Genomic DNA, 23,533 nt, shown 5'->3' with positions numbered 1-23,533 from the left:
CTGGCAGATGGAAGGGAATCAGGAACATGTTGTGTGCCAGCACCCATGCCCTCTGCAGATATAGAGCAAGTGCCCCCCCGCTTGCAAATATAGAACATGGTAGTGGTGCGGTCTGTGAAGACGCAAACCACCCCGTTCTGCACCTCAGGGCCTACAACACTGCCCTCAGCTCCAGAACATTGATGTGTAGGGTTTTCTCTTTGGGCAACCATAGGCCTCTGGCATGGAATTGTGCCATGTGAGCTCCCCACCCTTCCAGGGAGGCATCCGTGGTAACTGACTTGATGCACCGGAAGGCAAAAGGGGGCTCTGTGAGTGTGGTTGAGGTGACAACTCCACCATTGGAGGTTCTTTTCAAAAGGAGGGTGAGACACGAGGAATGCTATCCGAAGACCCCGATATATATTGCCAACGGGCGTCTAGGAACTCCTGATGTGATCTCATTTGGAGTCTGCAATGTGGTATCAATGGGGTGCACGATGAGGACATCATTCCCAGGAGGGATTTAAAAGAGATAACTGAAGCAATCGGCAGGCTTGACAACTACCGGACTTTGTTCAGGATGGTCCTTACCCTCTCCTCTGAAGGTGTGGTGACACACGTGAGAGTACGGAGGCATGAGCCCAAGAACAGCGAGTTCTGAGCAGGATTTAAGCTAAACTTTGCAATGTTTGCAGAGAACCCCAGTGATGTTAGGGCTAGGATCGTCTATTTGGTGTGTTGTCTCACTAGTATAAGTGATGGGGCGCGCACCAACCAGTCGTCCAGATATGGGTATATGTGAATGCCTGTACGCCAGAGGTGAGCCACTACTGGAGCTAGGCATTTGGTGAACACCCTTGGTGCTGATTTTATTCCGAAGGGCAGTGTCTTGAATTGGCAGTGTCATTCTGCAACTTTGAATCAGAGGAAACACCTATGCTGCCGATGAATGGGGATAGTAAAGTATACATCCTCTAGGTCTACAGAGAAGAGGAAATCCTGTTCTTTTAGCTGGTCCAGGATGTGTTGTAGCGTGACCATGTAAAACTTTTGAGATTTGAGGAACTTGTTGAGCCTCCCGAGGTCTAGAATGGGTCTCCAACCTCCTGACTTTTTCTTCACCAGAAAACATTGGGAGTATACTCCGGTGCTCCCGAGGTGCACTGGTACAACTTCAATAGCCCCCCTTTTTTTAGGAGGTGCTGGCCCTCTTGTATTAGGAAGGGTAGGCGTTTCTCTTCCTTTGGGATGGGAGGAATGGAGGGTAGAGGATAATAAACTCCAGGGTATGGTCCTGCCGGACGAAGGAAAACACCAATTTGTTGGTGGCGATATACTTCCACTGTTTGACAAAGCTGGCAAGACACCCCCCCCCCCAACTCGGGTGTCAAATTGGGGGGTCAGGACTGGGGACTGGTCAGGCCTGCTTCTGCGTCTGGCCTCTGCAGGAAATCCATCGTCTTTGCTGGTTCCCTCTATAAGACTGTGATCTTCCTTTATAACCCTCTTGGGAGGTGCCAGCGTGGGTGCAGATGGTAGAAGGATCTATAATCCCTGAATGTACTAGCTGTTTCAGTGTTGGCCTTGATGGTCTGTGGGATTTCATCCACCTTCTTCCAAAATAGATTGATGCCATCAATAGGTATTTCGACAACCTTAGACTGGACCTCCATCCGGAAGTTAGTAGCCTTAAGCCAACCTTGACGTCATAACACTGCACTGTTATACATCTGTCGGAATGCCATATCCACAATGTGAACAGCCATAGATATGGCATGATCTCATGGTGCCTCTCTCTCATGTAGCAGAGTAAGTGCCTCATCCAGTTTACCGTCCAGAAGAAAATCCAGGATTGGTCCCAGCTTGAACCATAGCTCCCGGTCGCAGCGGGAGAAGATTGCCAATGGATCAGCTGTTTTGATGGGGGTGGCAGCTGTAGAGTTGATCCTCTTGCCAAAAGCATCCAGCTGTTTGCCTTCTTTGTCTGAGGGTACCATACGAGGGGATGAGGGATTGGCCGAGTACTTACGGGTGGCCGCTGAGACGGCCGAGTCCGGGCAGGGTTGGTTGTCTAAGTATTTGGGCACCGAATCTAAGAACTTGTACTTCTTTTCAAAGCAATCTTTCTTGGATTGCGTTGAGAATGGATTCATCATTACCAAAAGGACATATTCCCAAATATCTTCTAACACTGGAATCGCTACAATTGACTTTCTGGATGACTTGTGCCTTTGAGGAATCTCTCCTTTTTATAATCCTCAGGGAGAAGATCAAAGAGCTTTTCAGCTTGGGGCATGAAAGGAGCCAATCTCATCAGGAGGCATATCTCTTGTAGGTAGATCTGCTGGCTCACCCTTACCTGGTACCAGATCCTCAAACTTATCTGTAGAGAACGTGTGGAGAACCGCCTGTCTGATAGTCATTGGTGTCTATATCTGTGAGGGTGACTGGTGGTGGAGGAACAAACCGGCATGACCGCAACGAAGGCACAGCCTCTTCTTCATCAGCGGAAACTACTTCCTCCATTGCATCCAAGTCTGAATCGATACTCTGCTGTGACAGTTGTTCAGGAGGGGCCAAGCGGTGGATATGGAGCCAGTGAAAACAGTGGCTGAGCACGAGTTGGCATGGGGAGGTAATACAATGCTGACGGGACATCCCAGTCCAAAACAATTACCTTTGGAAAAGAGGAAACCAAGGGCCTTTCAGCAGAAGTCGTGGACAAAGAAGACGTGGTTGGCGACAGAGTACATCTACGTGACGAGGTAGTTGGCATAGTGCTTGTAGACAATGATTTTGCCACCAAGACGATGGTCGACGGGACCGAAGTAATGGATTTGATCGTCAATGGGGCAGAAGTAAAGGATTTGATTTTAGACGTAGATTATATGGTTGTCAAAAAGGTAGTCGAAGGAGTCATCAACAGGATGACAGTTGTTGACGAAGAGTCTTTGGACCGCCTATGTGTCATCGACCGGGTCGTCCACAAGGATGTCGTAGATAGAGGAACTGTAGTCATAGATGGGTGTCACTTCTCCGGAGAGTGCTTCGGTGACAAAGCTGCTGACAAAGGCGTTCTTAGCTCTATAGTGGTCAAATAAGGTGACTTTCGGCATTGACACAGTCACAGAGGGGGCACAACCAAAGCATGCGATCCATGTCCCTTTATTTCCTTCTTCCCATGGGAAGATTCTTCTTGGGACCTTGACCACTTTGATGAGGGAGTGCGCAATGGGGGTCTGCTGTGCCTGGCAGAGCCATAACTACGGACAGAAGCCGAATCAGAAGCCCCGGCACCTTCATCCAACCAGGCCACTAACCTTTAGTGGCAGTCTTTGTGGGTCTTGGACGAGAATGAATGGCAGATGGTACAGTTGTTAAAGTCATGGTCCGGGTACAGACAGTAGACATTGCTCATGAAGATACTCGATGTACATGTTCTCAAGGTGACAAGTCAAGCAGGCCTTGAACAGGCTTTTCTTCCTCGTGACATGATGTCCATGGACTACCGAAGGTCTCAAGCAGGATGGATGAAATACAGGAAACCCCAGAGGCTATGGAATGGGATGAACGTTCACCCTGGTCGGCGAGAAACGACACAGCACCAAGCCAAGATGATATTATGGAAAAGGGAATCAAAAATATACAAAAAAAACGTTGAAAAATGTAGAGGAGATTTCTTGATGACTCCCAACACTTAACATGCAGTAAAAAGTCTGAAGTACTGAAGAGCTAAGGAGACCTGGCTAGGTCAGTATGGCCCAAAAATCACTCTGATAGAGCAGTAAAGTGACAAGTAGGTTAGAAATGTAAAGCTTAACTGCTTTAATGTTACCAAGGATTCCCAGCCTGACAGGGAATATTCAGGAGCATGTGAATCCATGAAAGATCCAATGCTGGAGAATATGAGATATTGTCATGATCTCTGCTTCCAAAAGGTCAGGGTTTTCCCAACTCCCTTGGAAGCAGATCCATAACCCAGGTTCCGAGTGCCAACCAGTCCCAATTGGGACCTTTTGGACCCAGTCCTGGCGCCAGTGGCACCAGGCTCATAAATATGCCCAGTCCCAGCGCTGGAAGCGCCGGGCTCATAATGCTTGGGTGGACTTACCTTCAGCAGACCATGCTGCTTACTTGCCTGCCAGTTGAGCCTCTGATCCTCTTCTGTTTGGAACTACTTTTCCTGTTGGGTGGGGCTGGAGCCACTCCCTAGATTCAGAACACTGGAACTCTTCTGGAAGGCAGGAACTCTTTTCTTACCAGGAACTCTTTTCTTACTTAGGCGTGGCTGTGGAAGGAGACACCTAAGCACTACAGGAGGCTATTTAAACCACACCCGGTGGATGAATCTTGCTTTGCGTTATTCTGCAACCTCTGCAGCAGAACGCTCATCGTGTCTTCTGCATCCGGTCCAGGGCCTAAGGAACAAGGCTTACCATCCTGAATCCAGTCTTCAGCAACACCTATAAAGACAAGAAAGAACAGGTTAGCATTCCGGCATCTGAAAGGCAAAGGCTTACCATCCTGAATCAAGTCTTCAGCAACACCTATAAAGACAAGAAAGAACAGGTTAGCATTCCGGCATCTGAAAGGCAAAGGCTTACCTACTCTTCGTGCGCTCCGGAGGTCTTCACACTGCATTCCGGCATCTGAAAGACAAAACAAGGTGCGTTTAAAGACATTGGGGAACTTTAATACTCACGTGCCATTACTCCTTTCCACATCTAATCCAGTGGGTATTCCGGCACCCTGCAGCCGCTCCGAACTCGTACCTGCAAAATAAAAAGACAGTTAGAGCGCATAGTGAAGCAGGCAACAAGCGCTTACTTACGTGCTTCCAGGCGCTTCTATTCATCACACGGGCTCCATCTTCAACTCACTTCAGCCCGTCATCCGCCATCGCCGGAACCCTGCAAAACAAGAGACATCATTACTAAAGACTGTAAAGACATTTGAATGACTCGAAACTTACCGTTCGTGCAGTAAACGACGGACAGCAGTCCTCTGAAGTCAAGAGGCCTGCGCTACCTATCCAGTGAAGAACTGGTTACAGCACCCTGCCCCGAGGCAGATGGAGAGCTCGGCATTCACTTACCTAAGGTGAGAGCGTTAACCTTTGGGGGTCTACACGAGAGGAGAAGAGGAAAGAGATAGGGACACCCCAATAACCCCAGTTCATTAACCCCATATTTTCTATCTGCAGACATCTTACTCTACACGTCAGGCATACAGTGCACAGAGGTCCAGCCCAAAGAGCCAACCAGGTGCTACACATCACCTTTGAAGATACGGTAGTCGCCCAGTCAAGACCGGCGCCTCTGCGAGAATCAGGTGAGCGTTACAGATATTAATGATAATAAAACAGAAAAATTATTGAAAAGTCAAAAAATGTGTGTTTGGATGGGTGTATGCAAAGCCACATCATCACGCACAGTGACGAGAGAGCCATGCTCTCTAGGCACCTTTTCCAAAATAGCACAGAGATAACAAATTGTTATTTTACCATATAATATGACTAGAATCAAACCAGAAAAACAAACATTAAAGAACAAAACACTACACTCATGGATCACAGTGAGACAAAAAGAAAACAATAATTACAATACACATTGTTCATCAGCAGAAATATCCAACTGTCTCAAAATATAGAGAAACCAATCTGGGTAAATAAAAAAAATCAAATTGAAAAACATCTGTGTAACTAATAGCATAACATCAGTATGCTTCAAAGAAAGCAAGCCAGATTCCATTCTTCATTCATACCACCGGGGGCCACTGAATCCAAACTGTGCATCCAAAAGGCTTCTCTTCGGTCCAGTTTGTTATGATTATCTTTCAGTGGAGAAGATGTTATCACCTCCAGTATATGAAACAGAACTTGTGTCACTTGATGTCGTTGATCATTAAAAGGTCTCACCACTACCAAATTCGGGTTCTTGGTCCTGATGTTGGAGCTATGTTCAGTTGAATGGATCTTCGCAGCACGCTTGGATTGCCCAAAATAATATATGCCACAAGGACTTCTGATACAATATATAATACATGATGTGTTACATGTTGAAATGATTTAGAAAGATTGTTTTTCTCCGGAATACGGGTAGTATACAATGTTGCCCCAGGTCACACTATTACAATTAACCACACGCTGTAGGCATTGAAAGGTACCGTTTCATCTTCTCTCATGCATGCTGAATCTTTTAACGTCATCTGCATTCATCAATACATTTATTGCTGTGTTTATAGGTAAACACTGGGGGTGATCAAAACAGGTAACACACCCCATCATCATTTTTAATGATATTCCAATGTTTCAAGATTGTCTTTTTGATATGAGTACCTTGCATGGAATATGTAGAAACAAACACTAGATTGGGAGGGCTCTGAATTTTTCGCAGTCGGAGTGGTTGCTCCAGAAATCTCAGCAACCTTCTCTAATAAGTGAGTCAGATCGTCGTCATGATAACCACGGTCAATACATTTGTCAACCATTTTATCTAGTGCTGCTCTACTCTATTCGTTATCACACACAATCTTTTTGACTCACAAAGGTTGACTGAATGGTACTTTTTTGATCAGGTTACGAGGGTTAAAACTCAAACATTGCAACAAATCGTTTCTATCTGTGCTCTTACGGTGCAGAATCGTAGAGAAACCTTTTGGTAGAGAAACCTTTCGGACCAGGGGTAACCGTTCTATCAAGAGAATGTATCGTAGGTGAACCAATTTCCACTGTAAATTGTATTCAAGGGAAAGTCTGTGTTTATGGTAATTTGAGCATGTTGAGGAAAGATGCATGTCCCTGCTAGCTAACAGAATTTGTGAGACCAACTCTTAAGGGTCTATCAAACTTTGGCTGTGATGAAGATGAATGGCTACTGAGGCCCTAGCAGCTCTCTCGCTCTCTCTGGTGAGAATCAAGCTACATACAAAGCTCATGCATTCAGAGATATGCACATTTGCACATAAAATGCTACCAGGTCTAGGATCCTCTGGATGAGCCATACCCTTGTGTCGACCCTAGCACTGAAATAAATGTGTAAATGTGTGCCTATTGTAGAGCTTGATCTCCACCTGCCCAGTGTGTCCAAGTTCTCGTCAATGTAGATGAAGTGGGGAGATGCAACTGGAATCTTTGAAAAGGTGATCAACGGGGCCCATGTCAAATTAAATCTGTAGGGGTATAATGAGCAAGTCGAGGCCTTAGAGGAGGCATTCTCTGCAACTAGTCATCCAAGCAGTGGTTGATAAGATCCCCTTGACATATGAAGGCAACCACCACAGACACAGCCACCGTGGAGAATATACAGAGGAAAGAGCTTTAACAAAAAGAGGGAACTGTTTAATGGAAGTGCACTTACTACACTTACCCCAGTAAAAACTCAAGGAATTGTGCCTGGGATTGATGAGAGAAAGCCCATCTCGATTCTGGATCAATGAAGAAATAATAAAGACCAGGGTGACAATTTTGACAGAGCCAATTGAGGAGGTTGAGCAGGAGCAAGTCAAACCCAGTACTGTGAAAAAGTCACGTGTTTTTATCTGAGTGATGGGACCGGAATGACCATGATGCTGGGTACAACCACTCGCTCTGCTGTATGGCCCACAGGAGGTAAAGCAAGGGTCCTCCAGACCAGCCATCCACATTCTAGGAAGAAACTGCCCTACTAGAACCAGAGGAACCCTCGGGAGGTGAAAAGACCAGAACTGAGGGAAGGTATTTGTTGGTCAGGGAAGAGGGTTCAGTCTTTAGGGTTGGCAGAAGAATTAAGAACAACCTCAAAGTCACTCTTTTCCCATGATCAGGTCCCCTAAAACGTATAAGACAAAGGATACACAACCTGTCTGCTCAGGAATCCCCCAGAACCATTAGAGATTGGTTCATCCCATCAACTTGACCCTTTCATTTTCGTCCCGTCATGTACAATCTTTAAAGGTAAAACAATGGTGTAAATCCCTGGCTTCCCAAAATCCCATTCCACAATATTGTCTGCTAGGATTACAGTGCACATTTGAAGAACAGATGTCCGAAACACAGTGAACTTGCATTGAAAATCCCTTAACAATATGTGGTTGTCAACTGTATCACTCTTAAGAAAGCCAAGACAGCAGGACCCACCAAATTGGCAACCCCAGTTCTGCCGCCTCTGGACAGCAAATAGTCCACAGTGGTGTAACGTATGGAGGATAACCATGTACTTCCCTGTGCAAACCCACGACCTTACAGGAAAAATGCTTGTGGGTCAGTAGTAGAACTTGAATAGCAGACATGTGGCCACAGAGGCAGAAACCAGCAGCAGCAAATACCAGAACAATGTGAGATTCAAGATGGCGGACAATCCTCTTGTGGCTTAAGCATGCAAAGCCAAGCCAGGAAGTGCAAAGCAACTCACATTTCCAAATCAGTTAGCCAATCATGTGCTTCGCATCTACACATGAGAAAGGTTTGGCACTCATAGCCCCAGAAGACAGGTCCACATTACTATTAATCAGCTTCCATTCAATGCCATGGAAAGGTGCTGGAAGGATGAACGCATGGTGGTGCAGAGAGGTTAAAAGAGTAGGCGGCCGAAGTGCAGTGAGGGGATGAACGAAGGATAAAAAGGACGGTGATGAGATCGGAAAGACAGGAAGAGGGGAGTATAAAGTGAAGGTGGTGCAGAGGATGTTGGGAGGAGAGAGGAAGACCTGGAGAAAGGTAAGTGAGAAAGGTGGAGAGATGTGAGAAGTAAAGAAGAGGAGAAAGACAGGGAGTGAGAACGGAGCAAGGCAAGAAGGTAAGGAATGTAAGAGTAAAGAAGGGTGAAAGATCAAAACGGTCCATAAAAGAGCAGACTGGGAGAGGAGAAGTGAAGTGGGAGAAGGACAACCGAGCATAGTCATGGAGGCCAACAAGGCTAGATTACCAGAGCCCTCAGGAGAGGAAGAAACAGTAAGAGAAGGGGAAAAGGAACCAAGAGGCGAGGTGAAGCCAATCCCATAATTGCATCAAGGAGAAACAGAAAAGGAAAAAGAAGGAAGACAAGATCGTAAGGTTAAGAAGGGGTATAGGGATATCATGTAGAAGCAGCACCTAATAACCCAGAGCTGGCAGCCAAGGTGGCAGAGACAGTCACCAGTATCTCAGGGCTCACCGGAGAAGCCTCTGGGGTCCAGTGAGATCTGGCAAAGCCTTACCCAGGCATGGCAACACCTGAAGCAAGCCCGGGCCACTCGAGCCTGCTTAGTGGAGGGATCACCTCCACTCCAAGCATTAACTAAGCAAAGAAATAAGTGCACAGGACCCTTAAAACACCAGACTGTGACGGTCTTTCATTTGACAGCGGGAGATATAGCCCAAGGGAAGCAAGGGATAGATCGACAAAGTACAGCTTAAATTGCTTCCTTTTGATTTCTTTGAAAACCCCTCATTCTTTTATTAGCCTAACACGAGTCATGGCTCTATTTGTGTTACAAAACAAACCTTTTTGGACCTTCCTTTATGAATTTCTAGTTCTTGAGTTGCAGTTGAGCCTTCAGCCATGACAGTACAAACACCCTCTTTACTGATTGTGCACAGGGGAAAACCATGCATAAATCCCGTTTTCACCCTTGAACGCCCTCTATTAGGTGACCAGTATGTCACTGGCAGTCTAAGCACTTTCTCTCGACTTGTTCTGCTGTTGTACCATGTGGGTGTGCTCTGCTGTTAGCTTGCTCCTATTTTGTTGAGTGTCTGTTCACACCGCCTTATCTTTGTTAAAGGAAGAGGATGTGTTAAATCTTGGTTTATGAATCTGTCCTGTACCTGCGATTGCCCAGCTTGAGTGATGTCATATGGACGGTGACATGGGTGATAGGGAACAAGTTACTTACCTGTAACTGGTGTTCTCCAGCATGGGTCTGGCATGGATTCACATGCTCATGAATATTCCCCGTCGTCAGGCTGGGAATCCTCGGTAAAGAAAAAACCAGTATCAGTTTCGTTTCTGATCTGTCTTTCGTAGTAGCAACCAATCACTGGTCTCTGCGTCATACTGACCACAGCCAATGACTGCCCTCTACCTAAGCCCCGCCTCTGGCAGCAATCTTCAGATCTGGAAGCACGTGAAGTGGCAGTATGACCAAGTGAAGAGCCGCAGAGGGGTAGGCGGGAGGGTTTGCATGTGAATCCATGCCAGACCCATGCTGGAGAACAACAGTTACAGGTAAGTAACTTGTTCCTTCTCCAGCATGGGGTCTGGCATGGATTCACATGCTCATGAATATAAGAATACATAGCAGTACACACATGCACAACCACGGGAGGTGGCAAAGGCTCAACATTAAGCATTACATCAAACTCAACATTAAGCAATCTTACCTCCTCACCAGGCTCACCTTAGGCGAACAGGTTGCGCAGCACTGCTTGGCCGACCCTGGACTCCTCCCTGGAATCCCGATCGACGCAGTAGAATTTCGTGAAGGTGTGCGTCGACCTCCACGTAGCAGCCCTGCATATGTCCAGCAGGGGCACACCAGATAGGAACGCCGTGGTAGCTGCGATCGCTCTGGTGGAATGGGCTCTCGGACGGCCAGGCAGCGGTCGGTTTGCCAACCGATGACAGTACATGATACAGCCGGAGAGCCATCTGGAAATGGAAGCCTTCGAGAGAGCCTTCCCCTGATTGACAGGTCCAAAGTTCACAAAGAGTTGTGACGTCTTCCGAAAACACTTTGTGCGGTCCACGTAGAACTTCAGCGCTCTAGCCACATCCAGCGAGTGCAAAGTCCTCTCAGCCGGCGACAAAGGCGACGGGAAGAACACAGGCAACACCAAGGGTTCGTTGAGGTGGAAGTCCGACAGCACCTTGGGCATGAAGGAGGGGTGCGTCCTGAGCACTACCCTCGTGTCGTGAAAAGTCAAGTACGGGGCCTTGCAGGAAAGGGCCTGCATCTCTCCCACCCGTCGTGCGGAGGTGATGGCCACAAGAAACGCTGTTTTCCACGACAGGAACTTCAACGGGGCCGAGTGCAGAGGCTCGAACTGAGGTCCCATGAGCTTGGTCAGCACCATGTTGAGCTCCCACGCCGGGGCCGGAGCTTTCACCGGCGGGAACGATCTGAACAGTCCCTTCATGAACTCTTTCACCAGACGATGAGACCACAAGGACGTCCGCCCCGTGGTTCTGGTGTATCGGGAGATCGCAGCAAGATGAATCTTGATGGACGCGTGCGCCAGTCCAGCTTTGGCCAGCGTCAACAGGTACGGCAGTACTTGGGAGCCGTAATCCGTAGAGGGTTAATCTTCTGTGCGTGGCACCAGACAGAGAACCTCTTCCATTTGTGTCCGTAGCATTTAAGAGTTGAGGACGCCCTGGCCTTTGCAAGAACCTCTCTGCAGTCGGGCGGTATGTCGTATCCTCCAAACTCTAGCGCTGCAGGAGCCAGGCCTGCAAGTTCAGCGACTTCGGGTCGTGGTGGAGGATGGCGTCTCCTTCCCTGGAGAGCAGATCCGCGGCCACTGGCAGCTTGATTGACGGGGACGCTGACAAGTCCAGAAGGTCCGGGAACCATATCTGCCTCGGCCACGCAGGTGCGACGAGGATTATCCTGCACCGTGACCTCTTGAGCTGGTTGATGAGCCGGATCAGCAGTGGCAATGGAGGGAACGCGTATAGGAACAGGCCCTCCCAGGGGAACGAGAAAGCATCGCCCATGCTCCTCGGCTGGGGAAACCTGCTGGCGAACCTCCGGCACTTGGAGTTCGTCGCCGTCGCGAACAGGTCGATCTGGGGTGTGCCCCACCGTCGAAAGAGGCGATCCACTAGATCCTGCCGTAGTTCCCACTCGTGGCACGAGCGCAGCTCCCTGCTGAGTGAGTCGGCGATGGTGTTTTTTATCCCTGCCAGATGAAACAGCACCAGAAACATCCTTTGGGCGACGGCCCAATGCCACAAGTCCTGCGCCTCCTTGGACAGTGCTGGGGACCTGGTTCCGCCCTGTTTCCTGATGTAAAACATGGTGGTGGTGTTGTCGGTGAAGATCCTCACCACCTTGCCCTTGAGGGACGGAAGGAAGGACCTGAGGGCCCAAAACACTGCACGGAGCTCCAGGACGTTGATATGGAGGGACTTCTCCGTCGGGAGCCAAAGGCCTCTCGCGTGCAGATTTTCGGTGAGCGCTCCCCACCCTTCCAGGGAGGCATCCGTGGTCACTGTCTCCTGGTGGCCTGGGGTCTGGAAGTCCATGCCCGCCGTCAGATGCGCACGGGTGCCCCACCACCGGATCGCTCGTCGGAAACTCTCGTCGAGTGTGATCCTCTCCTCGAAGCTGCCCGTCGTCTGGATCCAGCGCGCGCCCAGGAACTCCTGCAACGGGCGCATCCGGAGCCTGCACAGGGGAATGAGGTAGATGCAAGAAGACATCATTCCGAGGAGGGACTTGATGGACCTCACCTTGGCCACGTCCGCCACCAACATCCGCTGTACCTTGCCCAGGATGGCCCTGGTCCTTTCCTCCGACGGGGAGGCCAGAAGGGACACTGTGTCGAGCTTCGCTCCCAGAAAACAGTGCGTCTTGCGCGGGTACCAGGTGGGACTTGGCGTAGTTCACGGAGAATCCCAGGTCCGTGAGAAGTTGGACGGTCCTTGCCGTGTGCTCCACGGCGAGCTCCCTCGTCTTGGCTCGGATGAGCCAGTCGTCCAGGTAGGGGTAGACGTGGATCCCCTCTCGGCGCAGCTGGGCCGCCACTGGTGCAAGGCACTTGGTGAATACCCTGGGTGCCGACCGTAGTCCGAAGGGAAGGGCTCTGAACTGATAGTGACGCCCTTGGACCACGAACCTGAGAAATTTTCGGTGCCCCTTTAAGATGGGAATATGGAAGTAGGCATCCTCCAAATCCAACGACGACAGGAAGTCACCCTCCTCCAGCTGACCCAGGCCGTGCTGGAGGGTGACCATCCGGAACTTCTGTGCCTTGATGAACTTGTTCAGTCGTCGTAGGTCTAGGATGGGGCGCCATCCTCCCGTCTTCTTCTTCACGAGGAAGTATCTTGAGTAAACTCCGGAGCCCCGAAGCCTCTTTGGGACGAGTTCGATGGCGCCCTTCCTGAGCATTGCCTTTACCTCCAGGAGAAGCTGAGGGACGTGAAGCTCTTTCCTGGCCACAGGGGGGACGCGTGGGCACCTTCTTTGAAACTCGAGCGCGTGGCCCTGAGCTAGGGCGTCCAGCACCCAATGGTCGGTGCAGATGGACTCCCACACGCTGACGAAGCTCGCCAGCCGGCCTCCCACCGGGGTGCTTCGGTGGGGGCCCGACCCCACAGCCGGTTCAGTCCTGTTTCGACGAGGCTTTGCCGCCTTGACCTCCTTGGCGACGACGGCGGGGTCCGCCTGACTTGCCTCGTCCCCTGTAAGCTTCCTGCGATGACGACCGGGCCGCTTGACGGTAGGTGGAAAATCCGCCGCCGGAACCTTTGGAGGCGCCCTTGCCTCCGCCGCTCCAAAAGGGCGGCCGCCGTTGCTGGAGAACCCCGAGAGCCCGGGCCGTCTCCGTGCCCGCTTTAATGGCTTGAAGGGAATCGTCCACTGTTTTCCCAAACAGGTTGTTCCCATCGAACGGCATGTCCAGGACTCTGGTCTGTACGTCTTGACGGAAGTCAGTAGCCTTGAGCCATCCACGCCGCCTAAGGCACACGCCGTTGCCCAACTGGCGAAATCCAGTGTCGGCGATGTCCGTCGCAATCGTGATGGCGTGGTCCGACGCCACCTCACCTTCCTGCAAGATCTCCAGGGCATCCGCCCTCTTGTCGTCCGGTAGGAAGTCCAGCAGGGGAGCCAGTTTGTACCACAGCTCCCTGTCGTAGCGGGCTACGATAGCCAAGGCGTTGGCCGCCTTAATCGTCGTCGCTGCAGACGAGATGACCCTGCGCCCCATCGTATCCAATTTCTTTCCCTCGCCGTCCGGAAGAAAGCGGGGAAGTCGATGTGGAGGCCGCACCCCCCCCCCCGCTTTCTTCCCGGCCGCCGCGGAGACGACAGAGTCCGGGGTAGGCTGTGCCCGGAGGCACAAGCGGGCCGCGTCCGGGACCCGGTACTTCTTCTCGTACTGGTCTCTTCTAGCCGGCGTCGTGGATGGGTTCTTGAGGAGGGCGAGGCCTTCATCCCAAATATCATCCAATAGAGGTACCGCGAGGACCGTCTTCCTCTTGGCCTTGCGCCGCTGATAAAGGAAACCTCCCTTCTTCTTCTCCTCAGGGCAGAGCTGGAAGAGCTCGGATGCCCTGGCGATCATGGAGTGAAAAGATCCAATCTCGTCGGGCGGGGAAGCCCGGGTGGGAGGTGACGACGGCAGATCCTCGTCGTACACCTCGTCGTCCGTACCCGTCGCGGCCGTGTCAGTCCCCGTATCATCTCCTCGAGTCGTGGACGGGGAGGAGGGCTGAACGGGGCGCGACGGCTGAAAAGGAGGTGGAGGGTGAATCCTTCTTTTCTTAGGAGGGGGGCTGCCAGAAGGGCCTGGTTCCGGGTCCCCCGACGGGAGTGGTTCCTCCGCTAGTAACGGCAGTCTCGTCCTTATCTCTGAGCATAAGGACTGTATAGCCAACAAAATGGCCGCCGAGTTGTCTTGCGGCGCTGGCAGAGGGGAGTCCGACGGGCGGTCAGGGGCCCCGTCGGTACCCTCGACGATGTCGTCTCCTGCGTCGGGATCCCTCCCGACAGGCTGGTCTTCTTCCACGCCAACGCCGTGGCTTAAGACCTCGATCAGTTCTTCCTCAGAGGTTGAGGCCGAATCCACGACGACCTCCTGCCCCCCCTTTTTCTTCTCCGTCGGATGTTTCACGGGGGTCCTGTCGATGGGCATAAAAAAGGACTCCCTCCGCGGTGGCAGGGAGACTCTGAGCCCCGAGGTCGCCACCACTGGTGTAGCCTCCACAGGCTGAGCCAGGGCCGCTGCGACTGTCTCGATAGAGGTCTTGGCCGGATGGATTAAGGCCTTCACCACCTTAGGTGCGCTCACCGCCTTCTCCTTGAGGGGGGGACACTGCCTCGCTCCCCCTCTGCCTTCGAGCTTGGCCGGGGCCTCTCCAGGAGCTTCGCCGGGTGCTCGGCCTTCCTCTTACCCGACCCAGAGCGTTGGCTCGTGGTTGATGGTGCCGGGGAGGATGCGCCCTGCCTGGCGCCCGTAGAGCCCGACCGTTCGGCGCTCCCGGTGCCAGCGGACTCGCGGTGCTTGGCCTTGTGTTGGACCCCCGTCGCCGGGGCGTCCTCAAAGGTCTTAGAAGACCGCTCGGATTTCTTCCTCTTCTTCTCGCCGGACGGGCTCTTCCCTTCCAGCCAGTTGGCGGGACGTTGATGGCGGTCCTTCATGGTCCGCTCCGACATGTTGCCGCAAAACGCACAGTCCTTCTCCACGTGCGTCTTGTCCTCATGTAGGCAGTAAAGACAAAAGGAGTGTTCGTCTTCCTTAAAGACATTCTGCAGCTGGCATCCAGGGCAGACCCTGAACAGCTTTCCGGGCGTCGAGCTTCCCTTCTCCTGGGCCATGTCCGAGATGGGCCTGAGAAACTTCTGGAGTCCTCCAAAAGCGTATCTCGACGAAATCTTCACCCTTGAGGGGCGTAGACGAATCCGACATGGGTCCCCGTTGATCGGATGGAGAGTCGGTGGAGCGTGAGGCTCTTTTTGACCGAAAAAACGAAGTTTTTGAGAAAAAACGTGAAAAAATAGCACTAACGCTCGAGAGCAATAGCACGAGGATCCCAACACATGAACGTGCGGTAAAAATCTGAAGATGGCTGCCAGAGGCGGGGCTTAGGTAGAGGGCAGTCATTGGCTGTGGTCAGTATGACGCAGAGACCAGTGATTGGTTGCTACTACGAAAGACAGATCAGAAACGAAACTGATACTGGTTTTTTCTTTACCGAGGATTCCCAGCCTGACGACGGGGAATATTCATGAGCATGTGAATCCATGCCAGACCCCATGCTGGAGAATGTAAATGATCTATGTTTGTCATCTGGATCTTGTCTTGCTGTGTAGTGGATGCAACTGTGTCGGGTCCCTTCTCACTTACCTCAAGCTGCCAGAACTGCAACGTATGAATAAAGCAACTTGCCCAAGGTAGCCACCAGTCTCATGCTTCCTCCTTCATGCCTGGCCCTGCTCGGGGTCTTCTGAGGTTTTCTCCTTGCCGGTTTCCTCTTTTCTTTGAAACTGTACATCCACTACTGATGCCTGGGTCTGTTCTTGAAGGCCGTGTCTGAAAGGTCCTGAAGGGGTCTAGGAGGAGCCTTCCGTCTGCCCGATCCACTGAACTCACTGAGAGACTAGTGCACTGTGGAAGCTACACAAAGAGAATGGCAAAGACCTGCTCATGGAACTCGAAGTACAAGTAGAACAAATGAAAGCCTATCCTCTTCATGTCTACATGGCCCAGGAATGAAATAAAAAGGAACAACCATCTCTGCTTTCCTCACCAAGGTTATTCAAAACTTCACATGATGAAAGGGGGTGGGTAGAAATCCTACTTCAAAATCCGACTGGCCAATAAAATAGTCGGTTTAGATTCCATCACAGTCGCTTGCCACAGATGGAGTGAAGTGTTCGGTCATACCTTCTTCCAATGCAGTCTTTATGTCCCTACTCAGAGAAGCCAAAACAAAGCAAGACTTAACAAGCAGTTGAGAGGAATCGCAGAAAAATGTGTCGGGCATGAGCATGTGATTTTTATCAATCTTCTTGCTTACAAATACAAAGGAATGTGGTGGCTTTTTTCCGATCTCACTTGCCAAGTTACTACACCTCGCTGCAGTAGGATGCCAGTCTATGGCAAGCGATGGGAGAACAGCCTGTAGGACCTCAACTGAACCGGTCATTATAGAGGCAACAAATGGCCGAAGGGATTACCCTGCTTGATTAAGTCACTGATAATGTAACCTCTCAGGGCCTATTACGCCCTGAGCTTTGTGAGCCTCTCAAACTGGGCCTCCGAAAGGGCAGGAGCGTGTTGATGAGGCTACTGATTTAGGTGGATCTACGGGCATGATAGGCTTTGGCATGCCTTAAAGCACGAGTGGTACATAAGGCACCAAAACAAAAGCAGATCTGAAAGCATACAATACATAAGAAAGGCCTAATGCCCGAAAGCAAGCTGATACGAGGCGATGCAATGTCTTTGGAAAGAGGAGAGGGACCATCAGCCTTACCAGCCCAGCAGAATACATCTACGTCACTAAGTAAGTTTCTGTTTCTGAGAATATGGTGCCGAACAGGTCCCAGGGAAAATCTGGTCCCGGTGAGGATCTGTATGAGGCTCCAACGAGTGCATCCTTTGCTCCAAGAGGTGTGCTGCAGTGCATCAGGCAATGTGGCAACAGAAAAGGATAAATCTTCTCAGTGCCAGATTCGTAGCAATCAAAGTCAAAACTGGCAGATGCCACTAGGACCAAAGCGACTCGGATCCTCTTTAGCAGTTTGGAGGCAGAGAATTCACTAATCCTTAGTCTCGCCACTCGGACATACAAGGGAGAAACTGAACTTCTAGATGAATTGGTTCTGTCCGGCTTATTATTCTGAAATGTCCCTTGCATCCCGGAAGGCATGGGATTGTGCCAGCGGCAGTGCCATTGCATTTCAGAGGCACATTTATTAACCCATCGAGGTTTCACAAGTGTGGGCATAGACATTTGTCAGGCACTTACATAATGGTACGACCTGTTCCTACGATGGCAACACCTGGAAAATGGTGGGAGTACCTGGACACCTGGCACTCGCACCTCAGTGCCTGACAAATGCCCATCTAATACCTGTACAAGTCAAAACTGTTGGCTTTGCCAAGTGTTGTTTTCAAACGGACTTCAGGGCAAGAAACAGCTGAAAGGACACACATATTGTTTAAAAATCGTATTACTAAAGGCATACCTGGTTAAGAAATGTTTAATTATACCCGGAGCCCATTTACAATGGTAATTAAGCCACTAATTCTAACAAGACTGCTTAGAAAAAACACTGTCAGTGCGATACAGCACAGGGTTTGATGTTATTACCTGATGGAGCTAGCTTGAAGAGTGCCTGCAAGGCACATAGTGGGTTGGAATCGGCATACGATTAGCATGGTCATGTGCAGCCAAAGGGTGGGTAAATAAATCAATGCCCTCAGGCTGTGCGTCCATCCTCACACGCCATCTCCTTTCTGGATCAATAGTTGGCAAAATAGCCAACACCAATCAAAATGGCAGACTTCTGGAGATTCCTGTTCTGGGATTGATAATATAGAGTCAAAGAGCTCAGTGAGGAAAATAATGGCCTTCAAGACAGTTGCCATTGATATAAGTTGAGGTAAGCAGTCGCGCAAGAATGTGGGCAAGGCCGAGGATCAATGCTAAAAAGCAGTACACATGCAGGGTATCCAATGCAGGATATCCAATGCAGGCAACAAAATGCAGGCAGGCTATGCAACCCACCGCAAAAGCAGAAGGAAGGCGTGATGAGCCGAAAGCAACGGGGCACGTTGGGGGCAGAGCATGTGGCTGTTCTCTGTGCGGGTCTCCTGGCACTAACTTTCCTTGGATTGCTGGACTCTGCTTTGCGCTTTTGCCATTATTGCAGATGTCCTTTTGTCCATACAGCTTCCCATTGAACCTACTGATCTTCTCAATGCGTCCAAGGCTTGCAAAAGAGCAACTGCCTGTGCCTCCTTTCCTGCCCATGGAGGCGCTACGTAGCGTCGGGTAGAACCGCAGCTGATGACATACAAATACCCAATAACTAAATAAACGTTATCACCCCTTCTGTTTCCCTGCCATTATACATGCACTGTAGCATTACTCGGACACTTATGAAAATACAATTTATTACATTTGCTGTTCATCCTCATTCCGAGAAACAGTAGAATTGAGGATGTCACTATTATTGCAGTGCAAAACAGAAGCTTGTTGACAACTGTCAAGCCTTTGCAGTTCGGAGGTTCTGCATTGCGATGAGTGTCTGTGAGTGATGCCAGACAAAGAACAATAGAGATGACCAAGACAGACGGGCAAGCCATCCATATTTGCAGTCTTGAATCATGTCCGTTTGTACTAAGCCCTCAATTAATGTCAGTGATGTCATCAGATACCAGGCATTCAGGCTACAGGAAGAGGGGGGACCAGGCACTCTCGTGGCCGGGATGCGCTTTGCTCCTGAGAAAGGCCCTTCCTCTTCACTAGACGCCGCTCCGCTGTCGGTGGCCGCTCCTTGTTGCTGCAGGCAGAGCTAGTAAGATGCCCACGTGTCCCCCCTTTTGGGCAGGGCGTGGCTGGGAATCCCGAGTTTGCTTTCCTTGGCGCGGCCCGGGACCATCTAGCGTTTCTCAAGCAATGTTGTCAAAAGAGCTCCTCGGCGTTCCTAACCCTGGAATCTCGGAGCTCCCTCAGGCGGCAAAGGACCTCCTCTAGGGGGCGCTCGCCATGCTGAGTCCGATCCCGGGTCCGCACGTTCACAGAGCTGTTCTGCTTCTCCTTCTCGCCGACCACTGCAACAAAACACAAAAGCTCAATGAATAACAAGAGTCAATGAAAGGAGAAAAGCACAACTGAGAATACAAATCTGCCTCATTCCCAGCACAAACAAGCATTGGCAAAGCCAACAGTTTTTTTCCAGTCAAACGTAGAAGGTGCCCGTCCATCACCTACTATATAACTGGAGTTGATGTGAGATGGGTACCAAACCTACAAATATCGATACCATTCCGGCATTGTAGTCTACTGTAAGCCCTGCCATGGGGGACAGCAACCATGTCAGTGGCGGAGCCAGGGAGTGAGGGGTGGGGGGTTGTTTGGCACATGACAGTTGGAAAATACACAGGTCATTTTGTTTCTTTGTAAACTTCAAAGCTATTTTACAATTGCATAAACTGCCAAAAAAAAAAAAAACAGAAATAGCCAGAATTTTAAGATGAATCTAGAATACAAACACATACAGGCTCTCTCTGACACTGGACACTTTCATGCAAATGCAAAGATTCCCAATTAGCATAAAAATGACAATTTTGTAAATATTATAGTTTTCTATGTCGTTAAACCAGCAGCAAACAGGTTACAACAAATTCTATTTATATGTCTATTTTTGATATCAGATGTTTTCCTGTAGCACTTTGACGGTTTCCTTCGGTTTCTGAGATGCTGTGCCAATGCATGTTATTCTTTCACAATTTAAAGGCCTTTTTTTCCACCTCGGTAGGCTGAATACTTGAGTTGACCCTCTGGGCACTGACAGCTGCATAGAGCCAAGAGCACAATGATAATCTTACAAAGGTTGTTTCTTAGGCTCATGCGCTTATCTTCGAACAAGTTTTAAACAAACAAATATCCCAATCAATCTTTGATTAGAAGTTTTAATCATTACGTTCAATCAGCTGACATGTGTTTTGACCAAGGCGTTCCTGAAATTGCACGGAGGAGAATCTAGTTGGATACCCCCCGTGGTCACTTCTATATCCAGTTCTTGATTTGGTAGTAGTGTAGTTCAATAATGCAAATTGTCCAGTATTATTTGTATGCATGTTCTCTTAAAAGAATTTTCTGGGTGTCCTGTCAGGAATCACCCAAGGGTGATTACTGACACGGCACCTGACAGGGCACCCAGAAATTCTTGTAAGAGGAGAACATTTATACAAATAATATTGGACAATTCGCATTACTGAACTACTACCAAATCAAGTAATAGAAGGGGATTACCTTTTTGACAAGGAACCGTTGCTTTCATGAGCCCTCGAGATACAAATATTGGACAATTCGCATTACTGAACTAGTACCAAATCAAGAAAAAGAAGGGGATTACCTTTTCGACAAGGAACCTTTGCGTTCATGAGCCCTCAAGATTGGAAAGTGTAAGACCAGGAAAACAGGCTGAAGAATCACGCATTGTTTGTCGGAAATACCCGGGGCCCTCCCCTATCAATAATCAAGGCGGGGAGCATCACAAGCCGCCGTGGTACTGTCCTTGGCTCCAAGAACAAAGCAGCATTAGTGAAATCAACACAGCAGATGAGTTGGGGAGATCGCTACAAGACCGGTCTGTGTTGAAGCAAAGGTTGCAAGCGGCAACATTGTATGGCGAGTGCTGGAATGAACATTGTTTGAAATGCGTGTGATAAAAGACACAAGTAAAGTTGAAATGCTGATGAGTGATTGAGCTTTGAAACCAAGATACGATACCTTTGACAGAGTCGTCCGGCACCACATGCATGCTCAATCGAAGGTCTCTGTAAGGTATCCAAGTGAAAAGTGAAAGAGTTGTAGAGAATTGTGAATCAAAATGGTCCTGCGACTGGTCAAGCAAAACCCTTTGCACAATCCAAAGTCTTCTATGTTGATACAATAAAGAAAGTTTGTGGCAAAGTAGATAAAGTTGGTCCGAGCTTGACAGAGGGAGATCAATTGAAAGCTTGCTGTTAAAGTGGGTCCGAGCCTGGCTGAGGGGGACCAGGGGTAACAGAAAATCACCAGAGAATTTCCACGTGTGAAATCCTAAGAAGAAAGAAACTTTGATTTTTGTTGTGTTGCATCGGGCTCTCTGATAAAGAGACTTTGAATGGCAAAGAGACACTGGCACAGACGGCCATGATGTGGATGTTTTGAACTGTACCCTCGTGCAAGAGAAGCCAGAGACTGTGCTAAACTCGAGTGTGCCACCTTGTTCCATGCTGAAAACATGGGGAAGGGACGGCTTGAATATCCAGACATCATTTCTTGAACACTTTTCTTTTGCATAACATTCTTTCCCACACTAGTTGTATTTAGAATTAAGCATTGGCAATAGGTTTATTAGTATAGGCCCTTTTATTTTGACAACACAGCACTAGGACTGGGCTATTATTATTTGATGGTTGTAGCTTGCTCCCATCTTTAGATTTCGGATTAGATATGTGTTTTTCAAACCCAATTGAAGTTCAATAAACACCCTTGAACTATGATCACTTGTGTCTGTCTTGTTATTTGATACCATGCCTTCCTTACACCTCGCCCCAATGTCTGCTCTGTGGTATGTCAGCCAGCCACATGCGCCCATTCTCAGTGCAGTTTACTTCTGAGTGCAAAGCGAATCAGAACAGCGACCTACAGGATCAATGATTTCCAACAATTGATGTGAATGTTGTCATGTCTGTCTACAGAACCCGTTCGAGAACGGTTACTTTTTACTAGTAAATTATAAAGGTGAAAACTGAAGTATTTTTAACCTTTTGAAGTTCTTGCAAAAGTGTTCATAAAAGAAGAATAAGTATTTCCAACACAAACAGTTATTTATATCGGGAGAACCCTTGCTCCACAATGGAGTTTCCTTCCCCTGGGTTTCTCTTCATTGAAGTTTCAGCACAAAAAGTTATTTACTTTGGAAGAACTCTTTTTCCACAATAGGGCTCCCTTCACCGGTGTTTCTCTTCCTCAAACACAACAGTGCCATGTGTCTTATCTGGCCCACAATTGTGCTGTCACAGACAAAGCTTCCTAGCTTTGTAATTCTTTTGTCAGGATTAGGCTTTTCTTTATATGCTTAACAAAGTTCTGATATTTCTGTACCTAGAGGTTTTTAACACATTTACAATTGCCTGGCATACTTTCCTGCCAGGGCTTCTAGTATTCACAAACTTTTAATTGCCCGGGTTTTCTCTAGCCAGGGCGTCTTGCAATCACGTAGGGATTCAAACCATTTCCAGAACTGTATATTCACTTGATTGGATATTGCATCCTCTTGATATACATTTTGTTTTGGTGCTCCCATGTATTTACATTCAATACATTCACACACTGGTAAGCGTTTAACTTCTCTTGCCCTTTTTACAGTTAGTTTCTTTGTTTTCTCTCTTTCTGTAGTTCTTGTTACTTTATTAGTACCTGGTGCGGTTGCTGAAACGCCCTGGGGTGCGCACTGCCTTTGGACCGACTCACTGGCTCTTGCTGGTGTTCTCAGGCGTGTTCTCGGTCATTTGGTGAAGGTATGCCGCTTGGTTTCCCTTTGTTGCTGATTCCTGTTCGGCTTTTCGTCTCTCGTGGCATCTCTTCCACATGCCCGCCTTCCCTCTGGTTTTGTTAAGCTAAGGTTTGTTTGCAGCAGTCCGCGAATGCCCAGGAGTGTTCCTCTGGCGTCTCGGCAGCTTGACCTGCTCTGTCAGAGTCTCCCATCTTCTTTCCGTCCTTTACATTTCCCGGGCACAGGCACTAAGGGGGAAAGACTAGAACCCTCACTGGGCTTCTGGTTTCTCCCATTCTGCGTTACACGTTCCCTCTTCTTCATCTCAGTACTTGACGAATTATGGGTCAAGAAGTCCATTGTTGGTAATTGATTTCTAGAGCTTGAATAATAATTTGCAATCGTTTTAAATGGTAACATATTGTTGGATGATTGGGAATTGAACCTGGAGAAGGTGGTCTTGTCATTTCTACAAGATAACTCGAGGTTTGGCTCATTTTATGTGGGGAAAGGTTTTCCCTACGCTTCAAAGGAGGAGATGTAGATGAATGACAATAAGCCATAAGGGTCTTCGGTATGGGAAGATTATCCTCAGTGGAAAATGGGGGATACCATCGCTCACCCGATGGAGTCATGACATCTC

At 49.1% G+C, this 23,533-nt stretch overlaps 1 protein-coding gene across 3 annotated transcripts in view; it reads right to left on the bottom strand.

Annotated features, from left to right (window-relative positions):
• Positions 1 to 18,776: 18,776 nt before the first annotated feature.
• Positions 18,777 to 23,533, bottom strand: part of TARS2 (threonyl-tRNA synthetase 2, mitochondrial) — a 1,102,517-nt gene continuing 1,097,760 nt past the window's right edge. For all 3 annotated transcript variants that reach the window (XM_069649728.1, XM_069649729.1, XM_069649730.1), the window contains one exon: positions 18,777 to 19,453. In XM_069649728.1, coding sequence (XP_069505829.1) covers positions 19,305 to 19,453 — 149 coding nt within the window. In that variant the 3' untranslated portion in view covers positions 18,777 to 19,304. The remainder of the gene's footprint in view (positions 19,454 to 23,533) is intronic.

This window comes from Ambystoma mexicanum, chromosome 1p (assembly GCF_040938575.1).
Source record: "Ambystoma mexicanum isolate Mex_15411 chromosome 1p, UKY_AmexF1_1, whole genome shotgun sequence".
NCBI lineage: Eukaryota > Metazoa > Chordata > Amphibia > Caudata > Ambystomatidae > Ambystoma > Ambystoma mexicanum.
The sequence above is the reverse complement of the archived record's forward strand: the minus strand, read 5'-3'. Positions and strand labels throughout refer to the sequence as shown.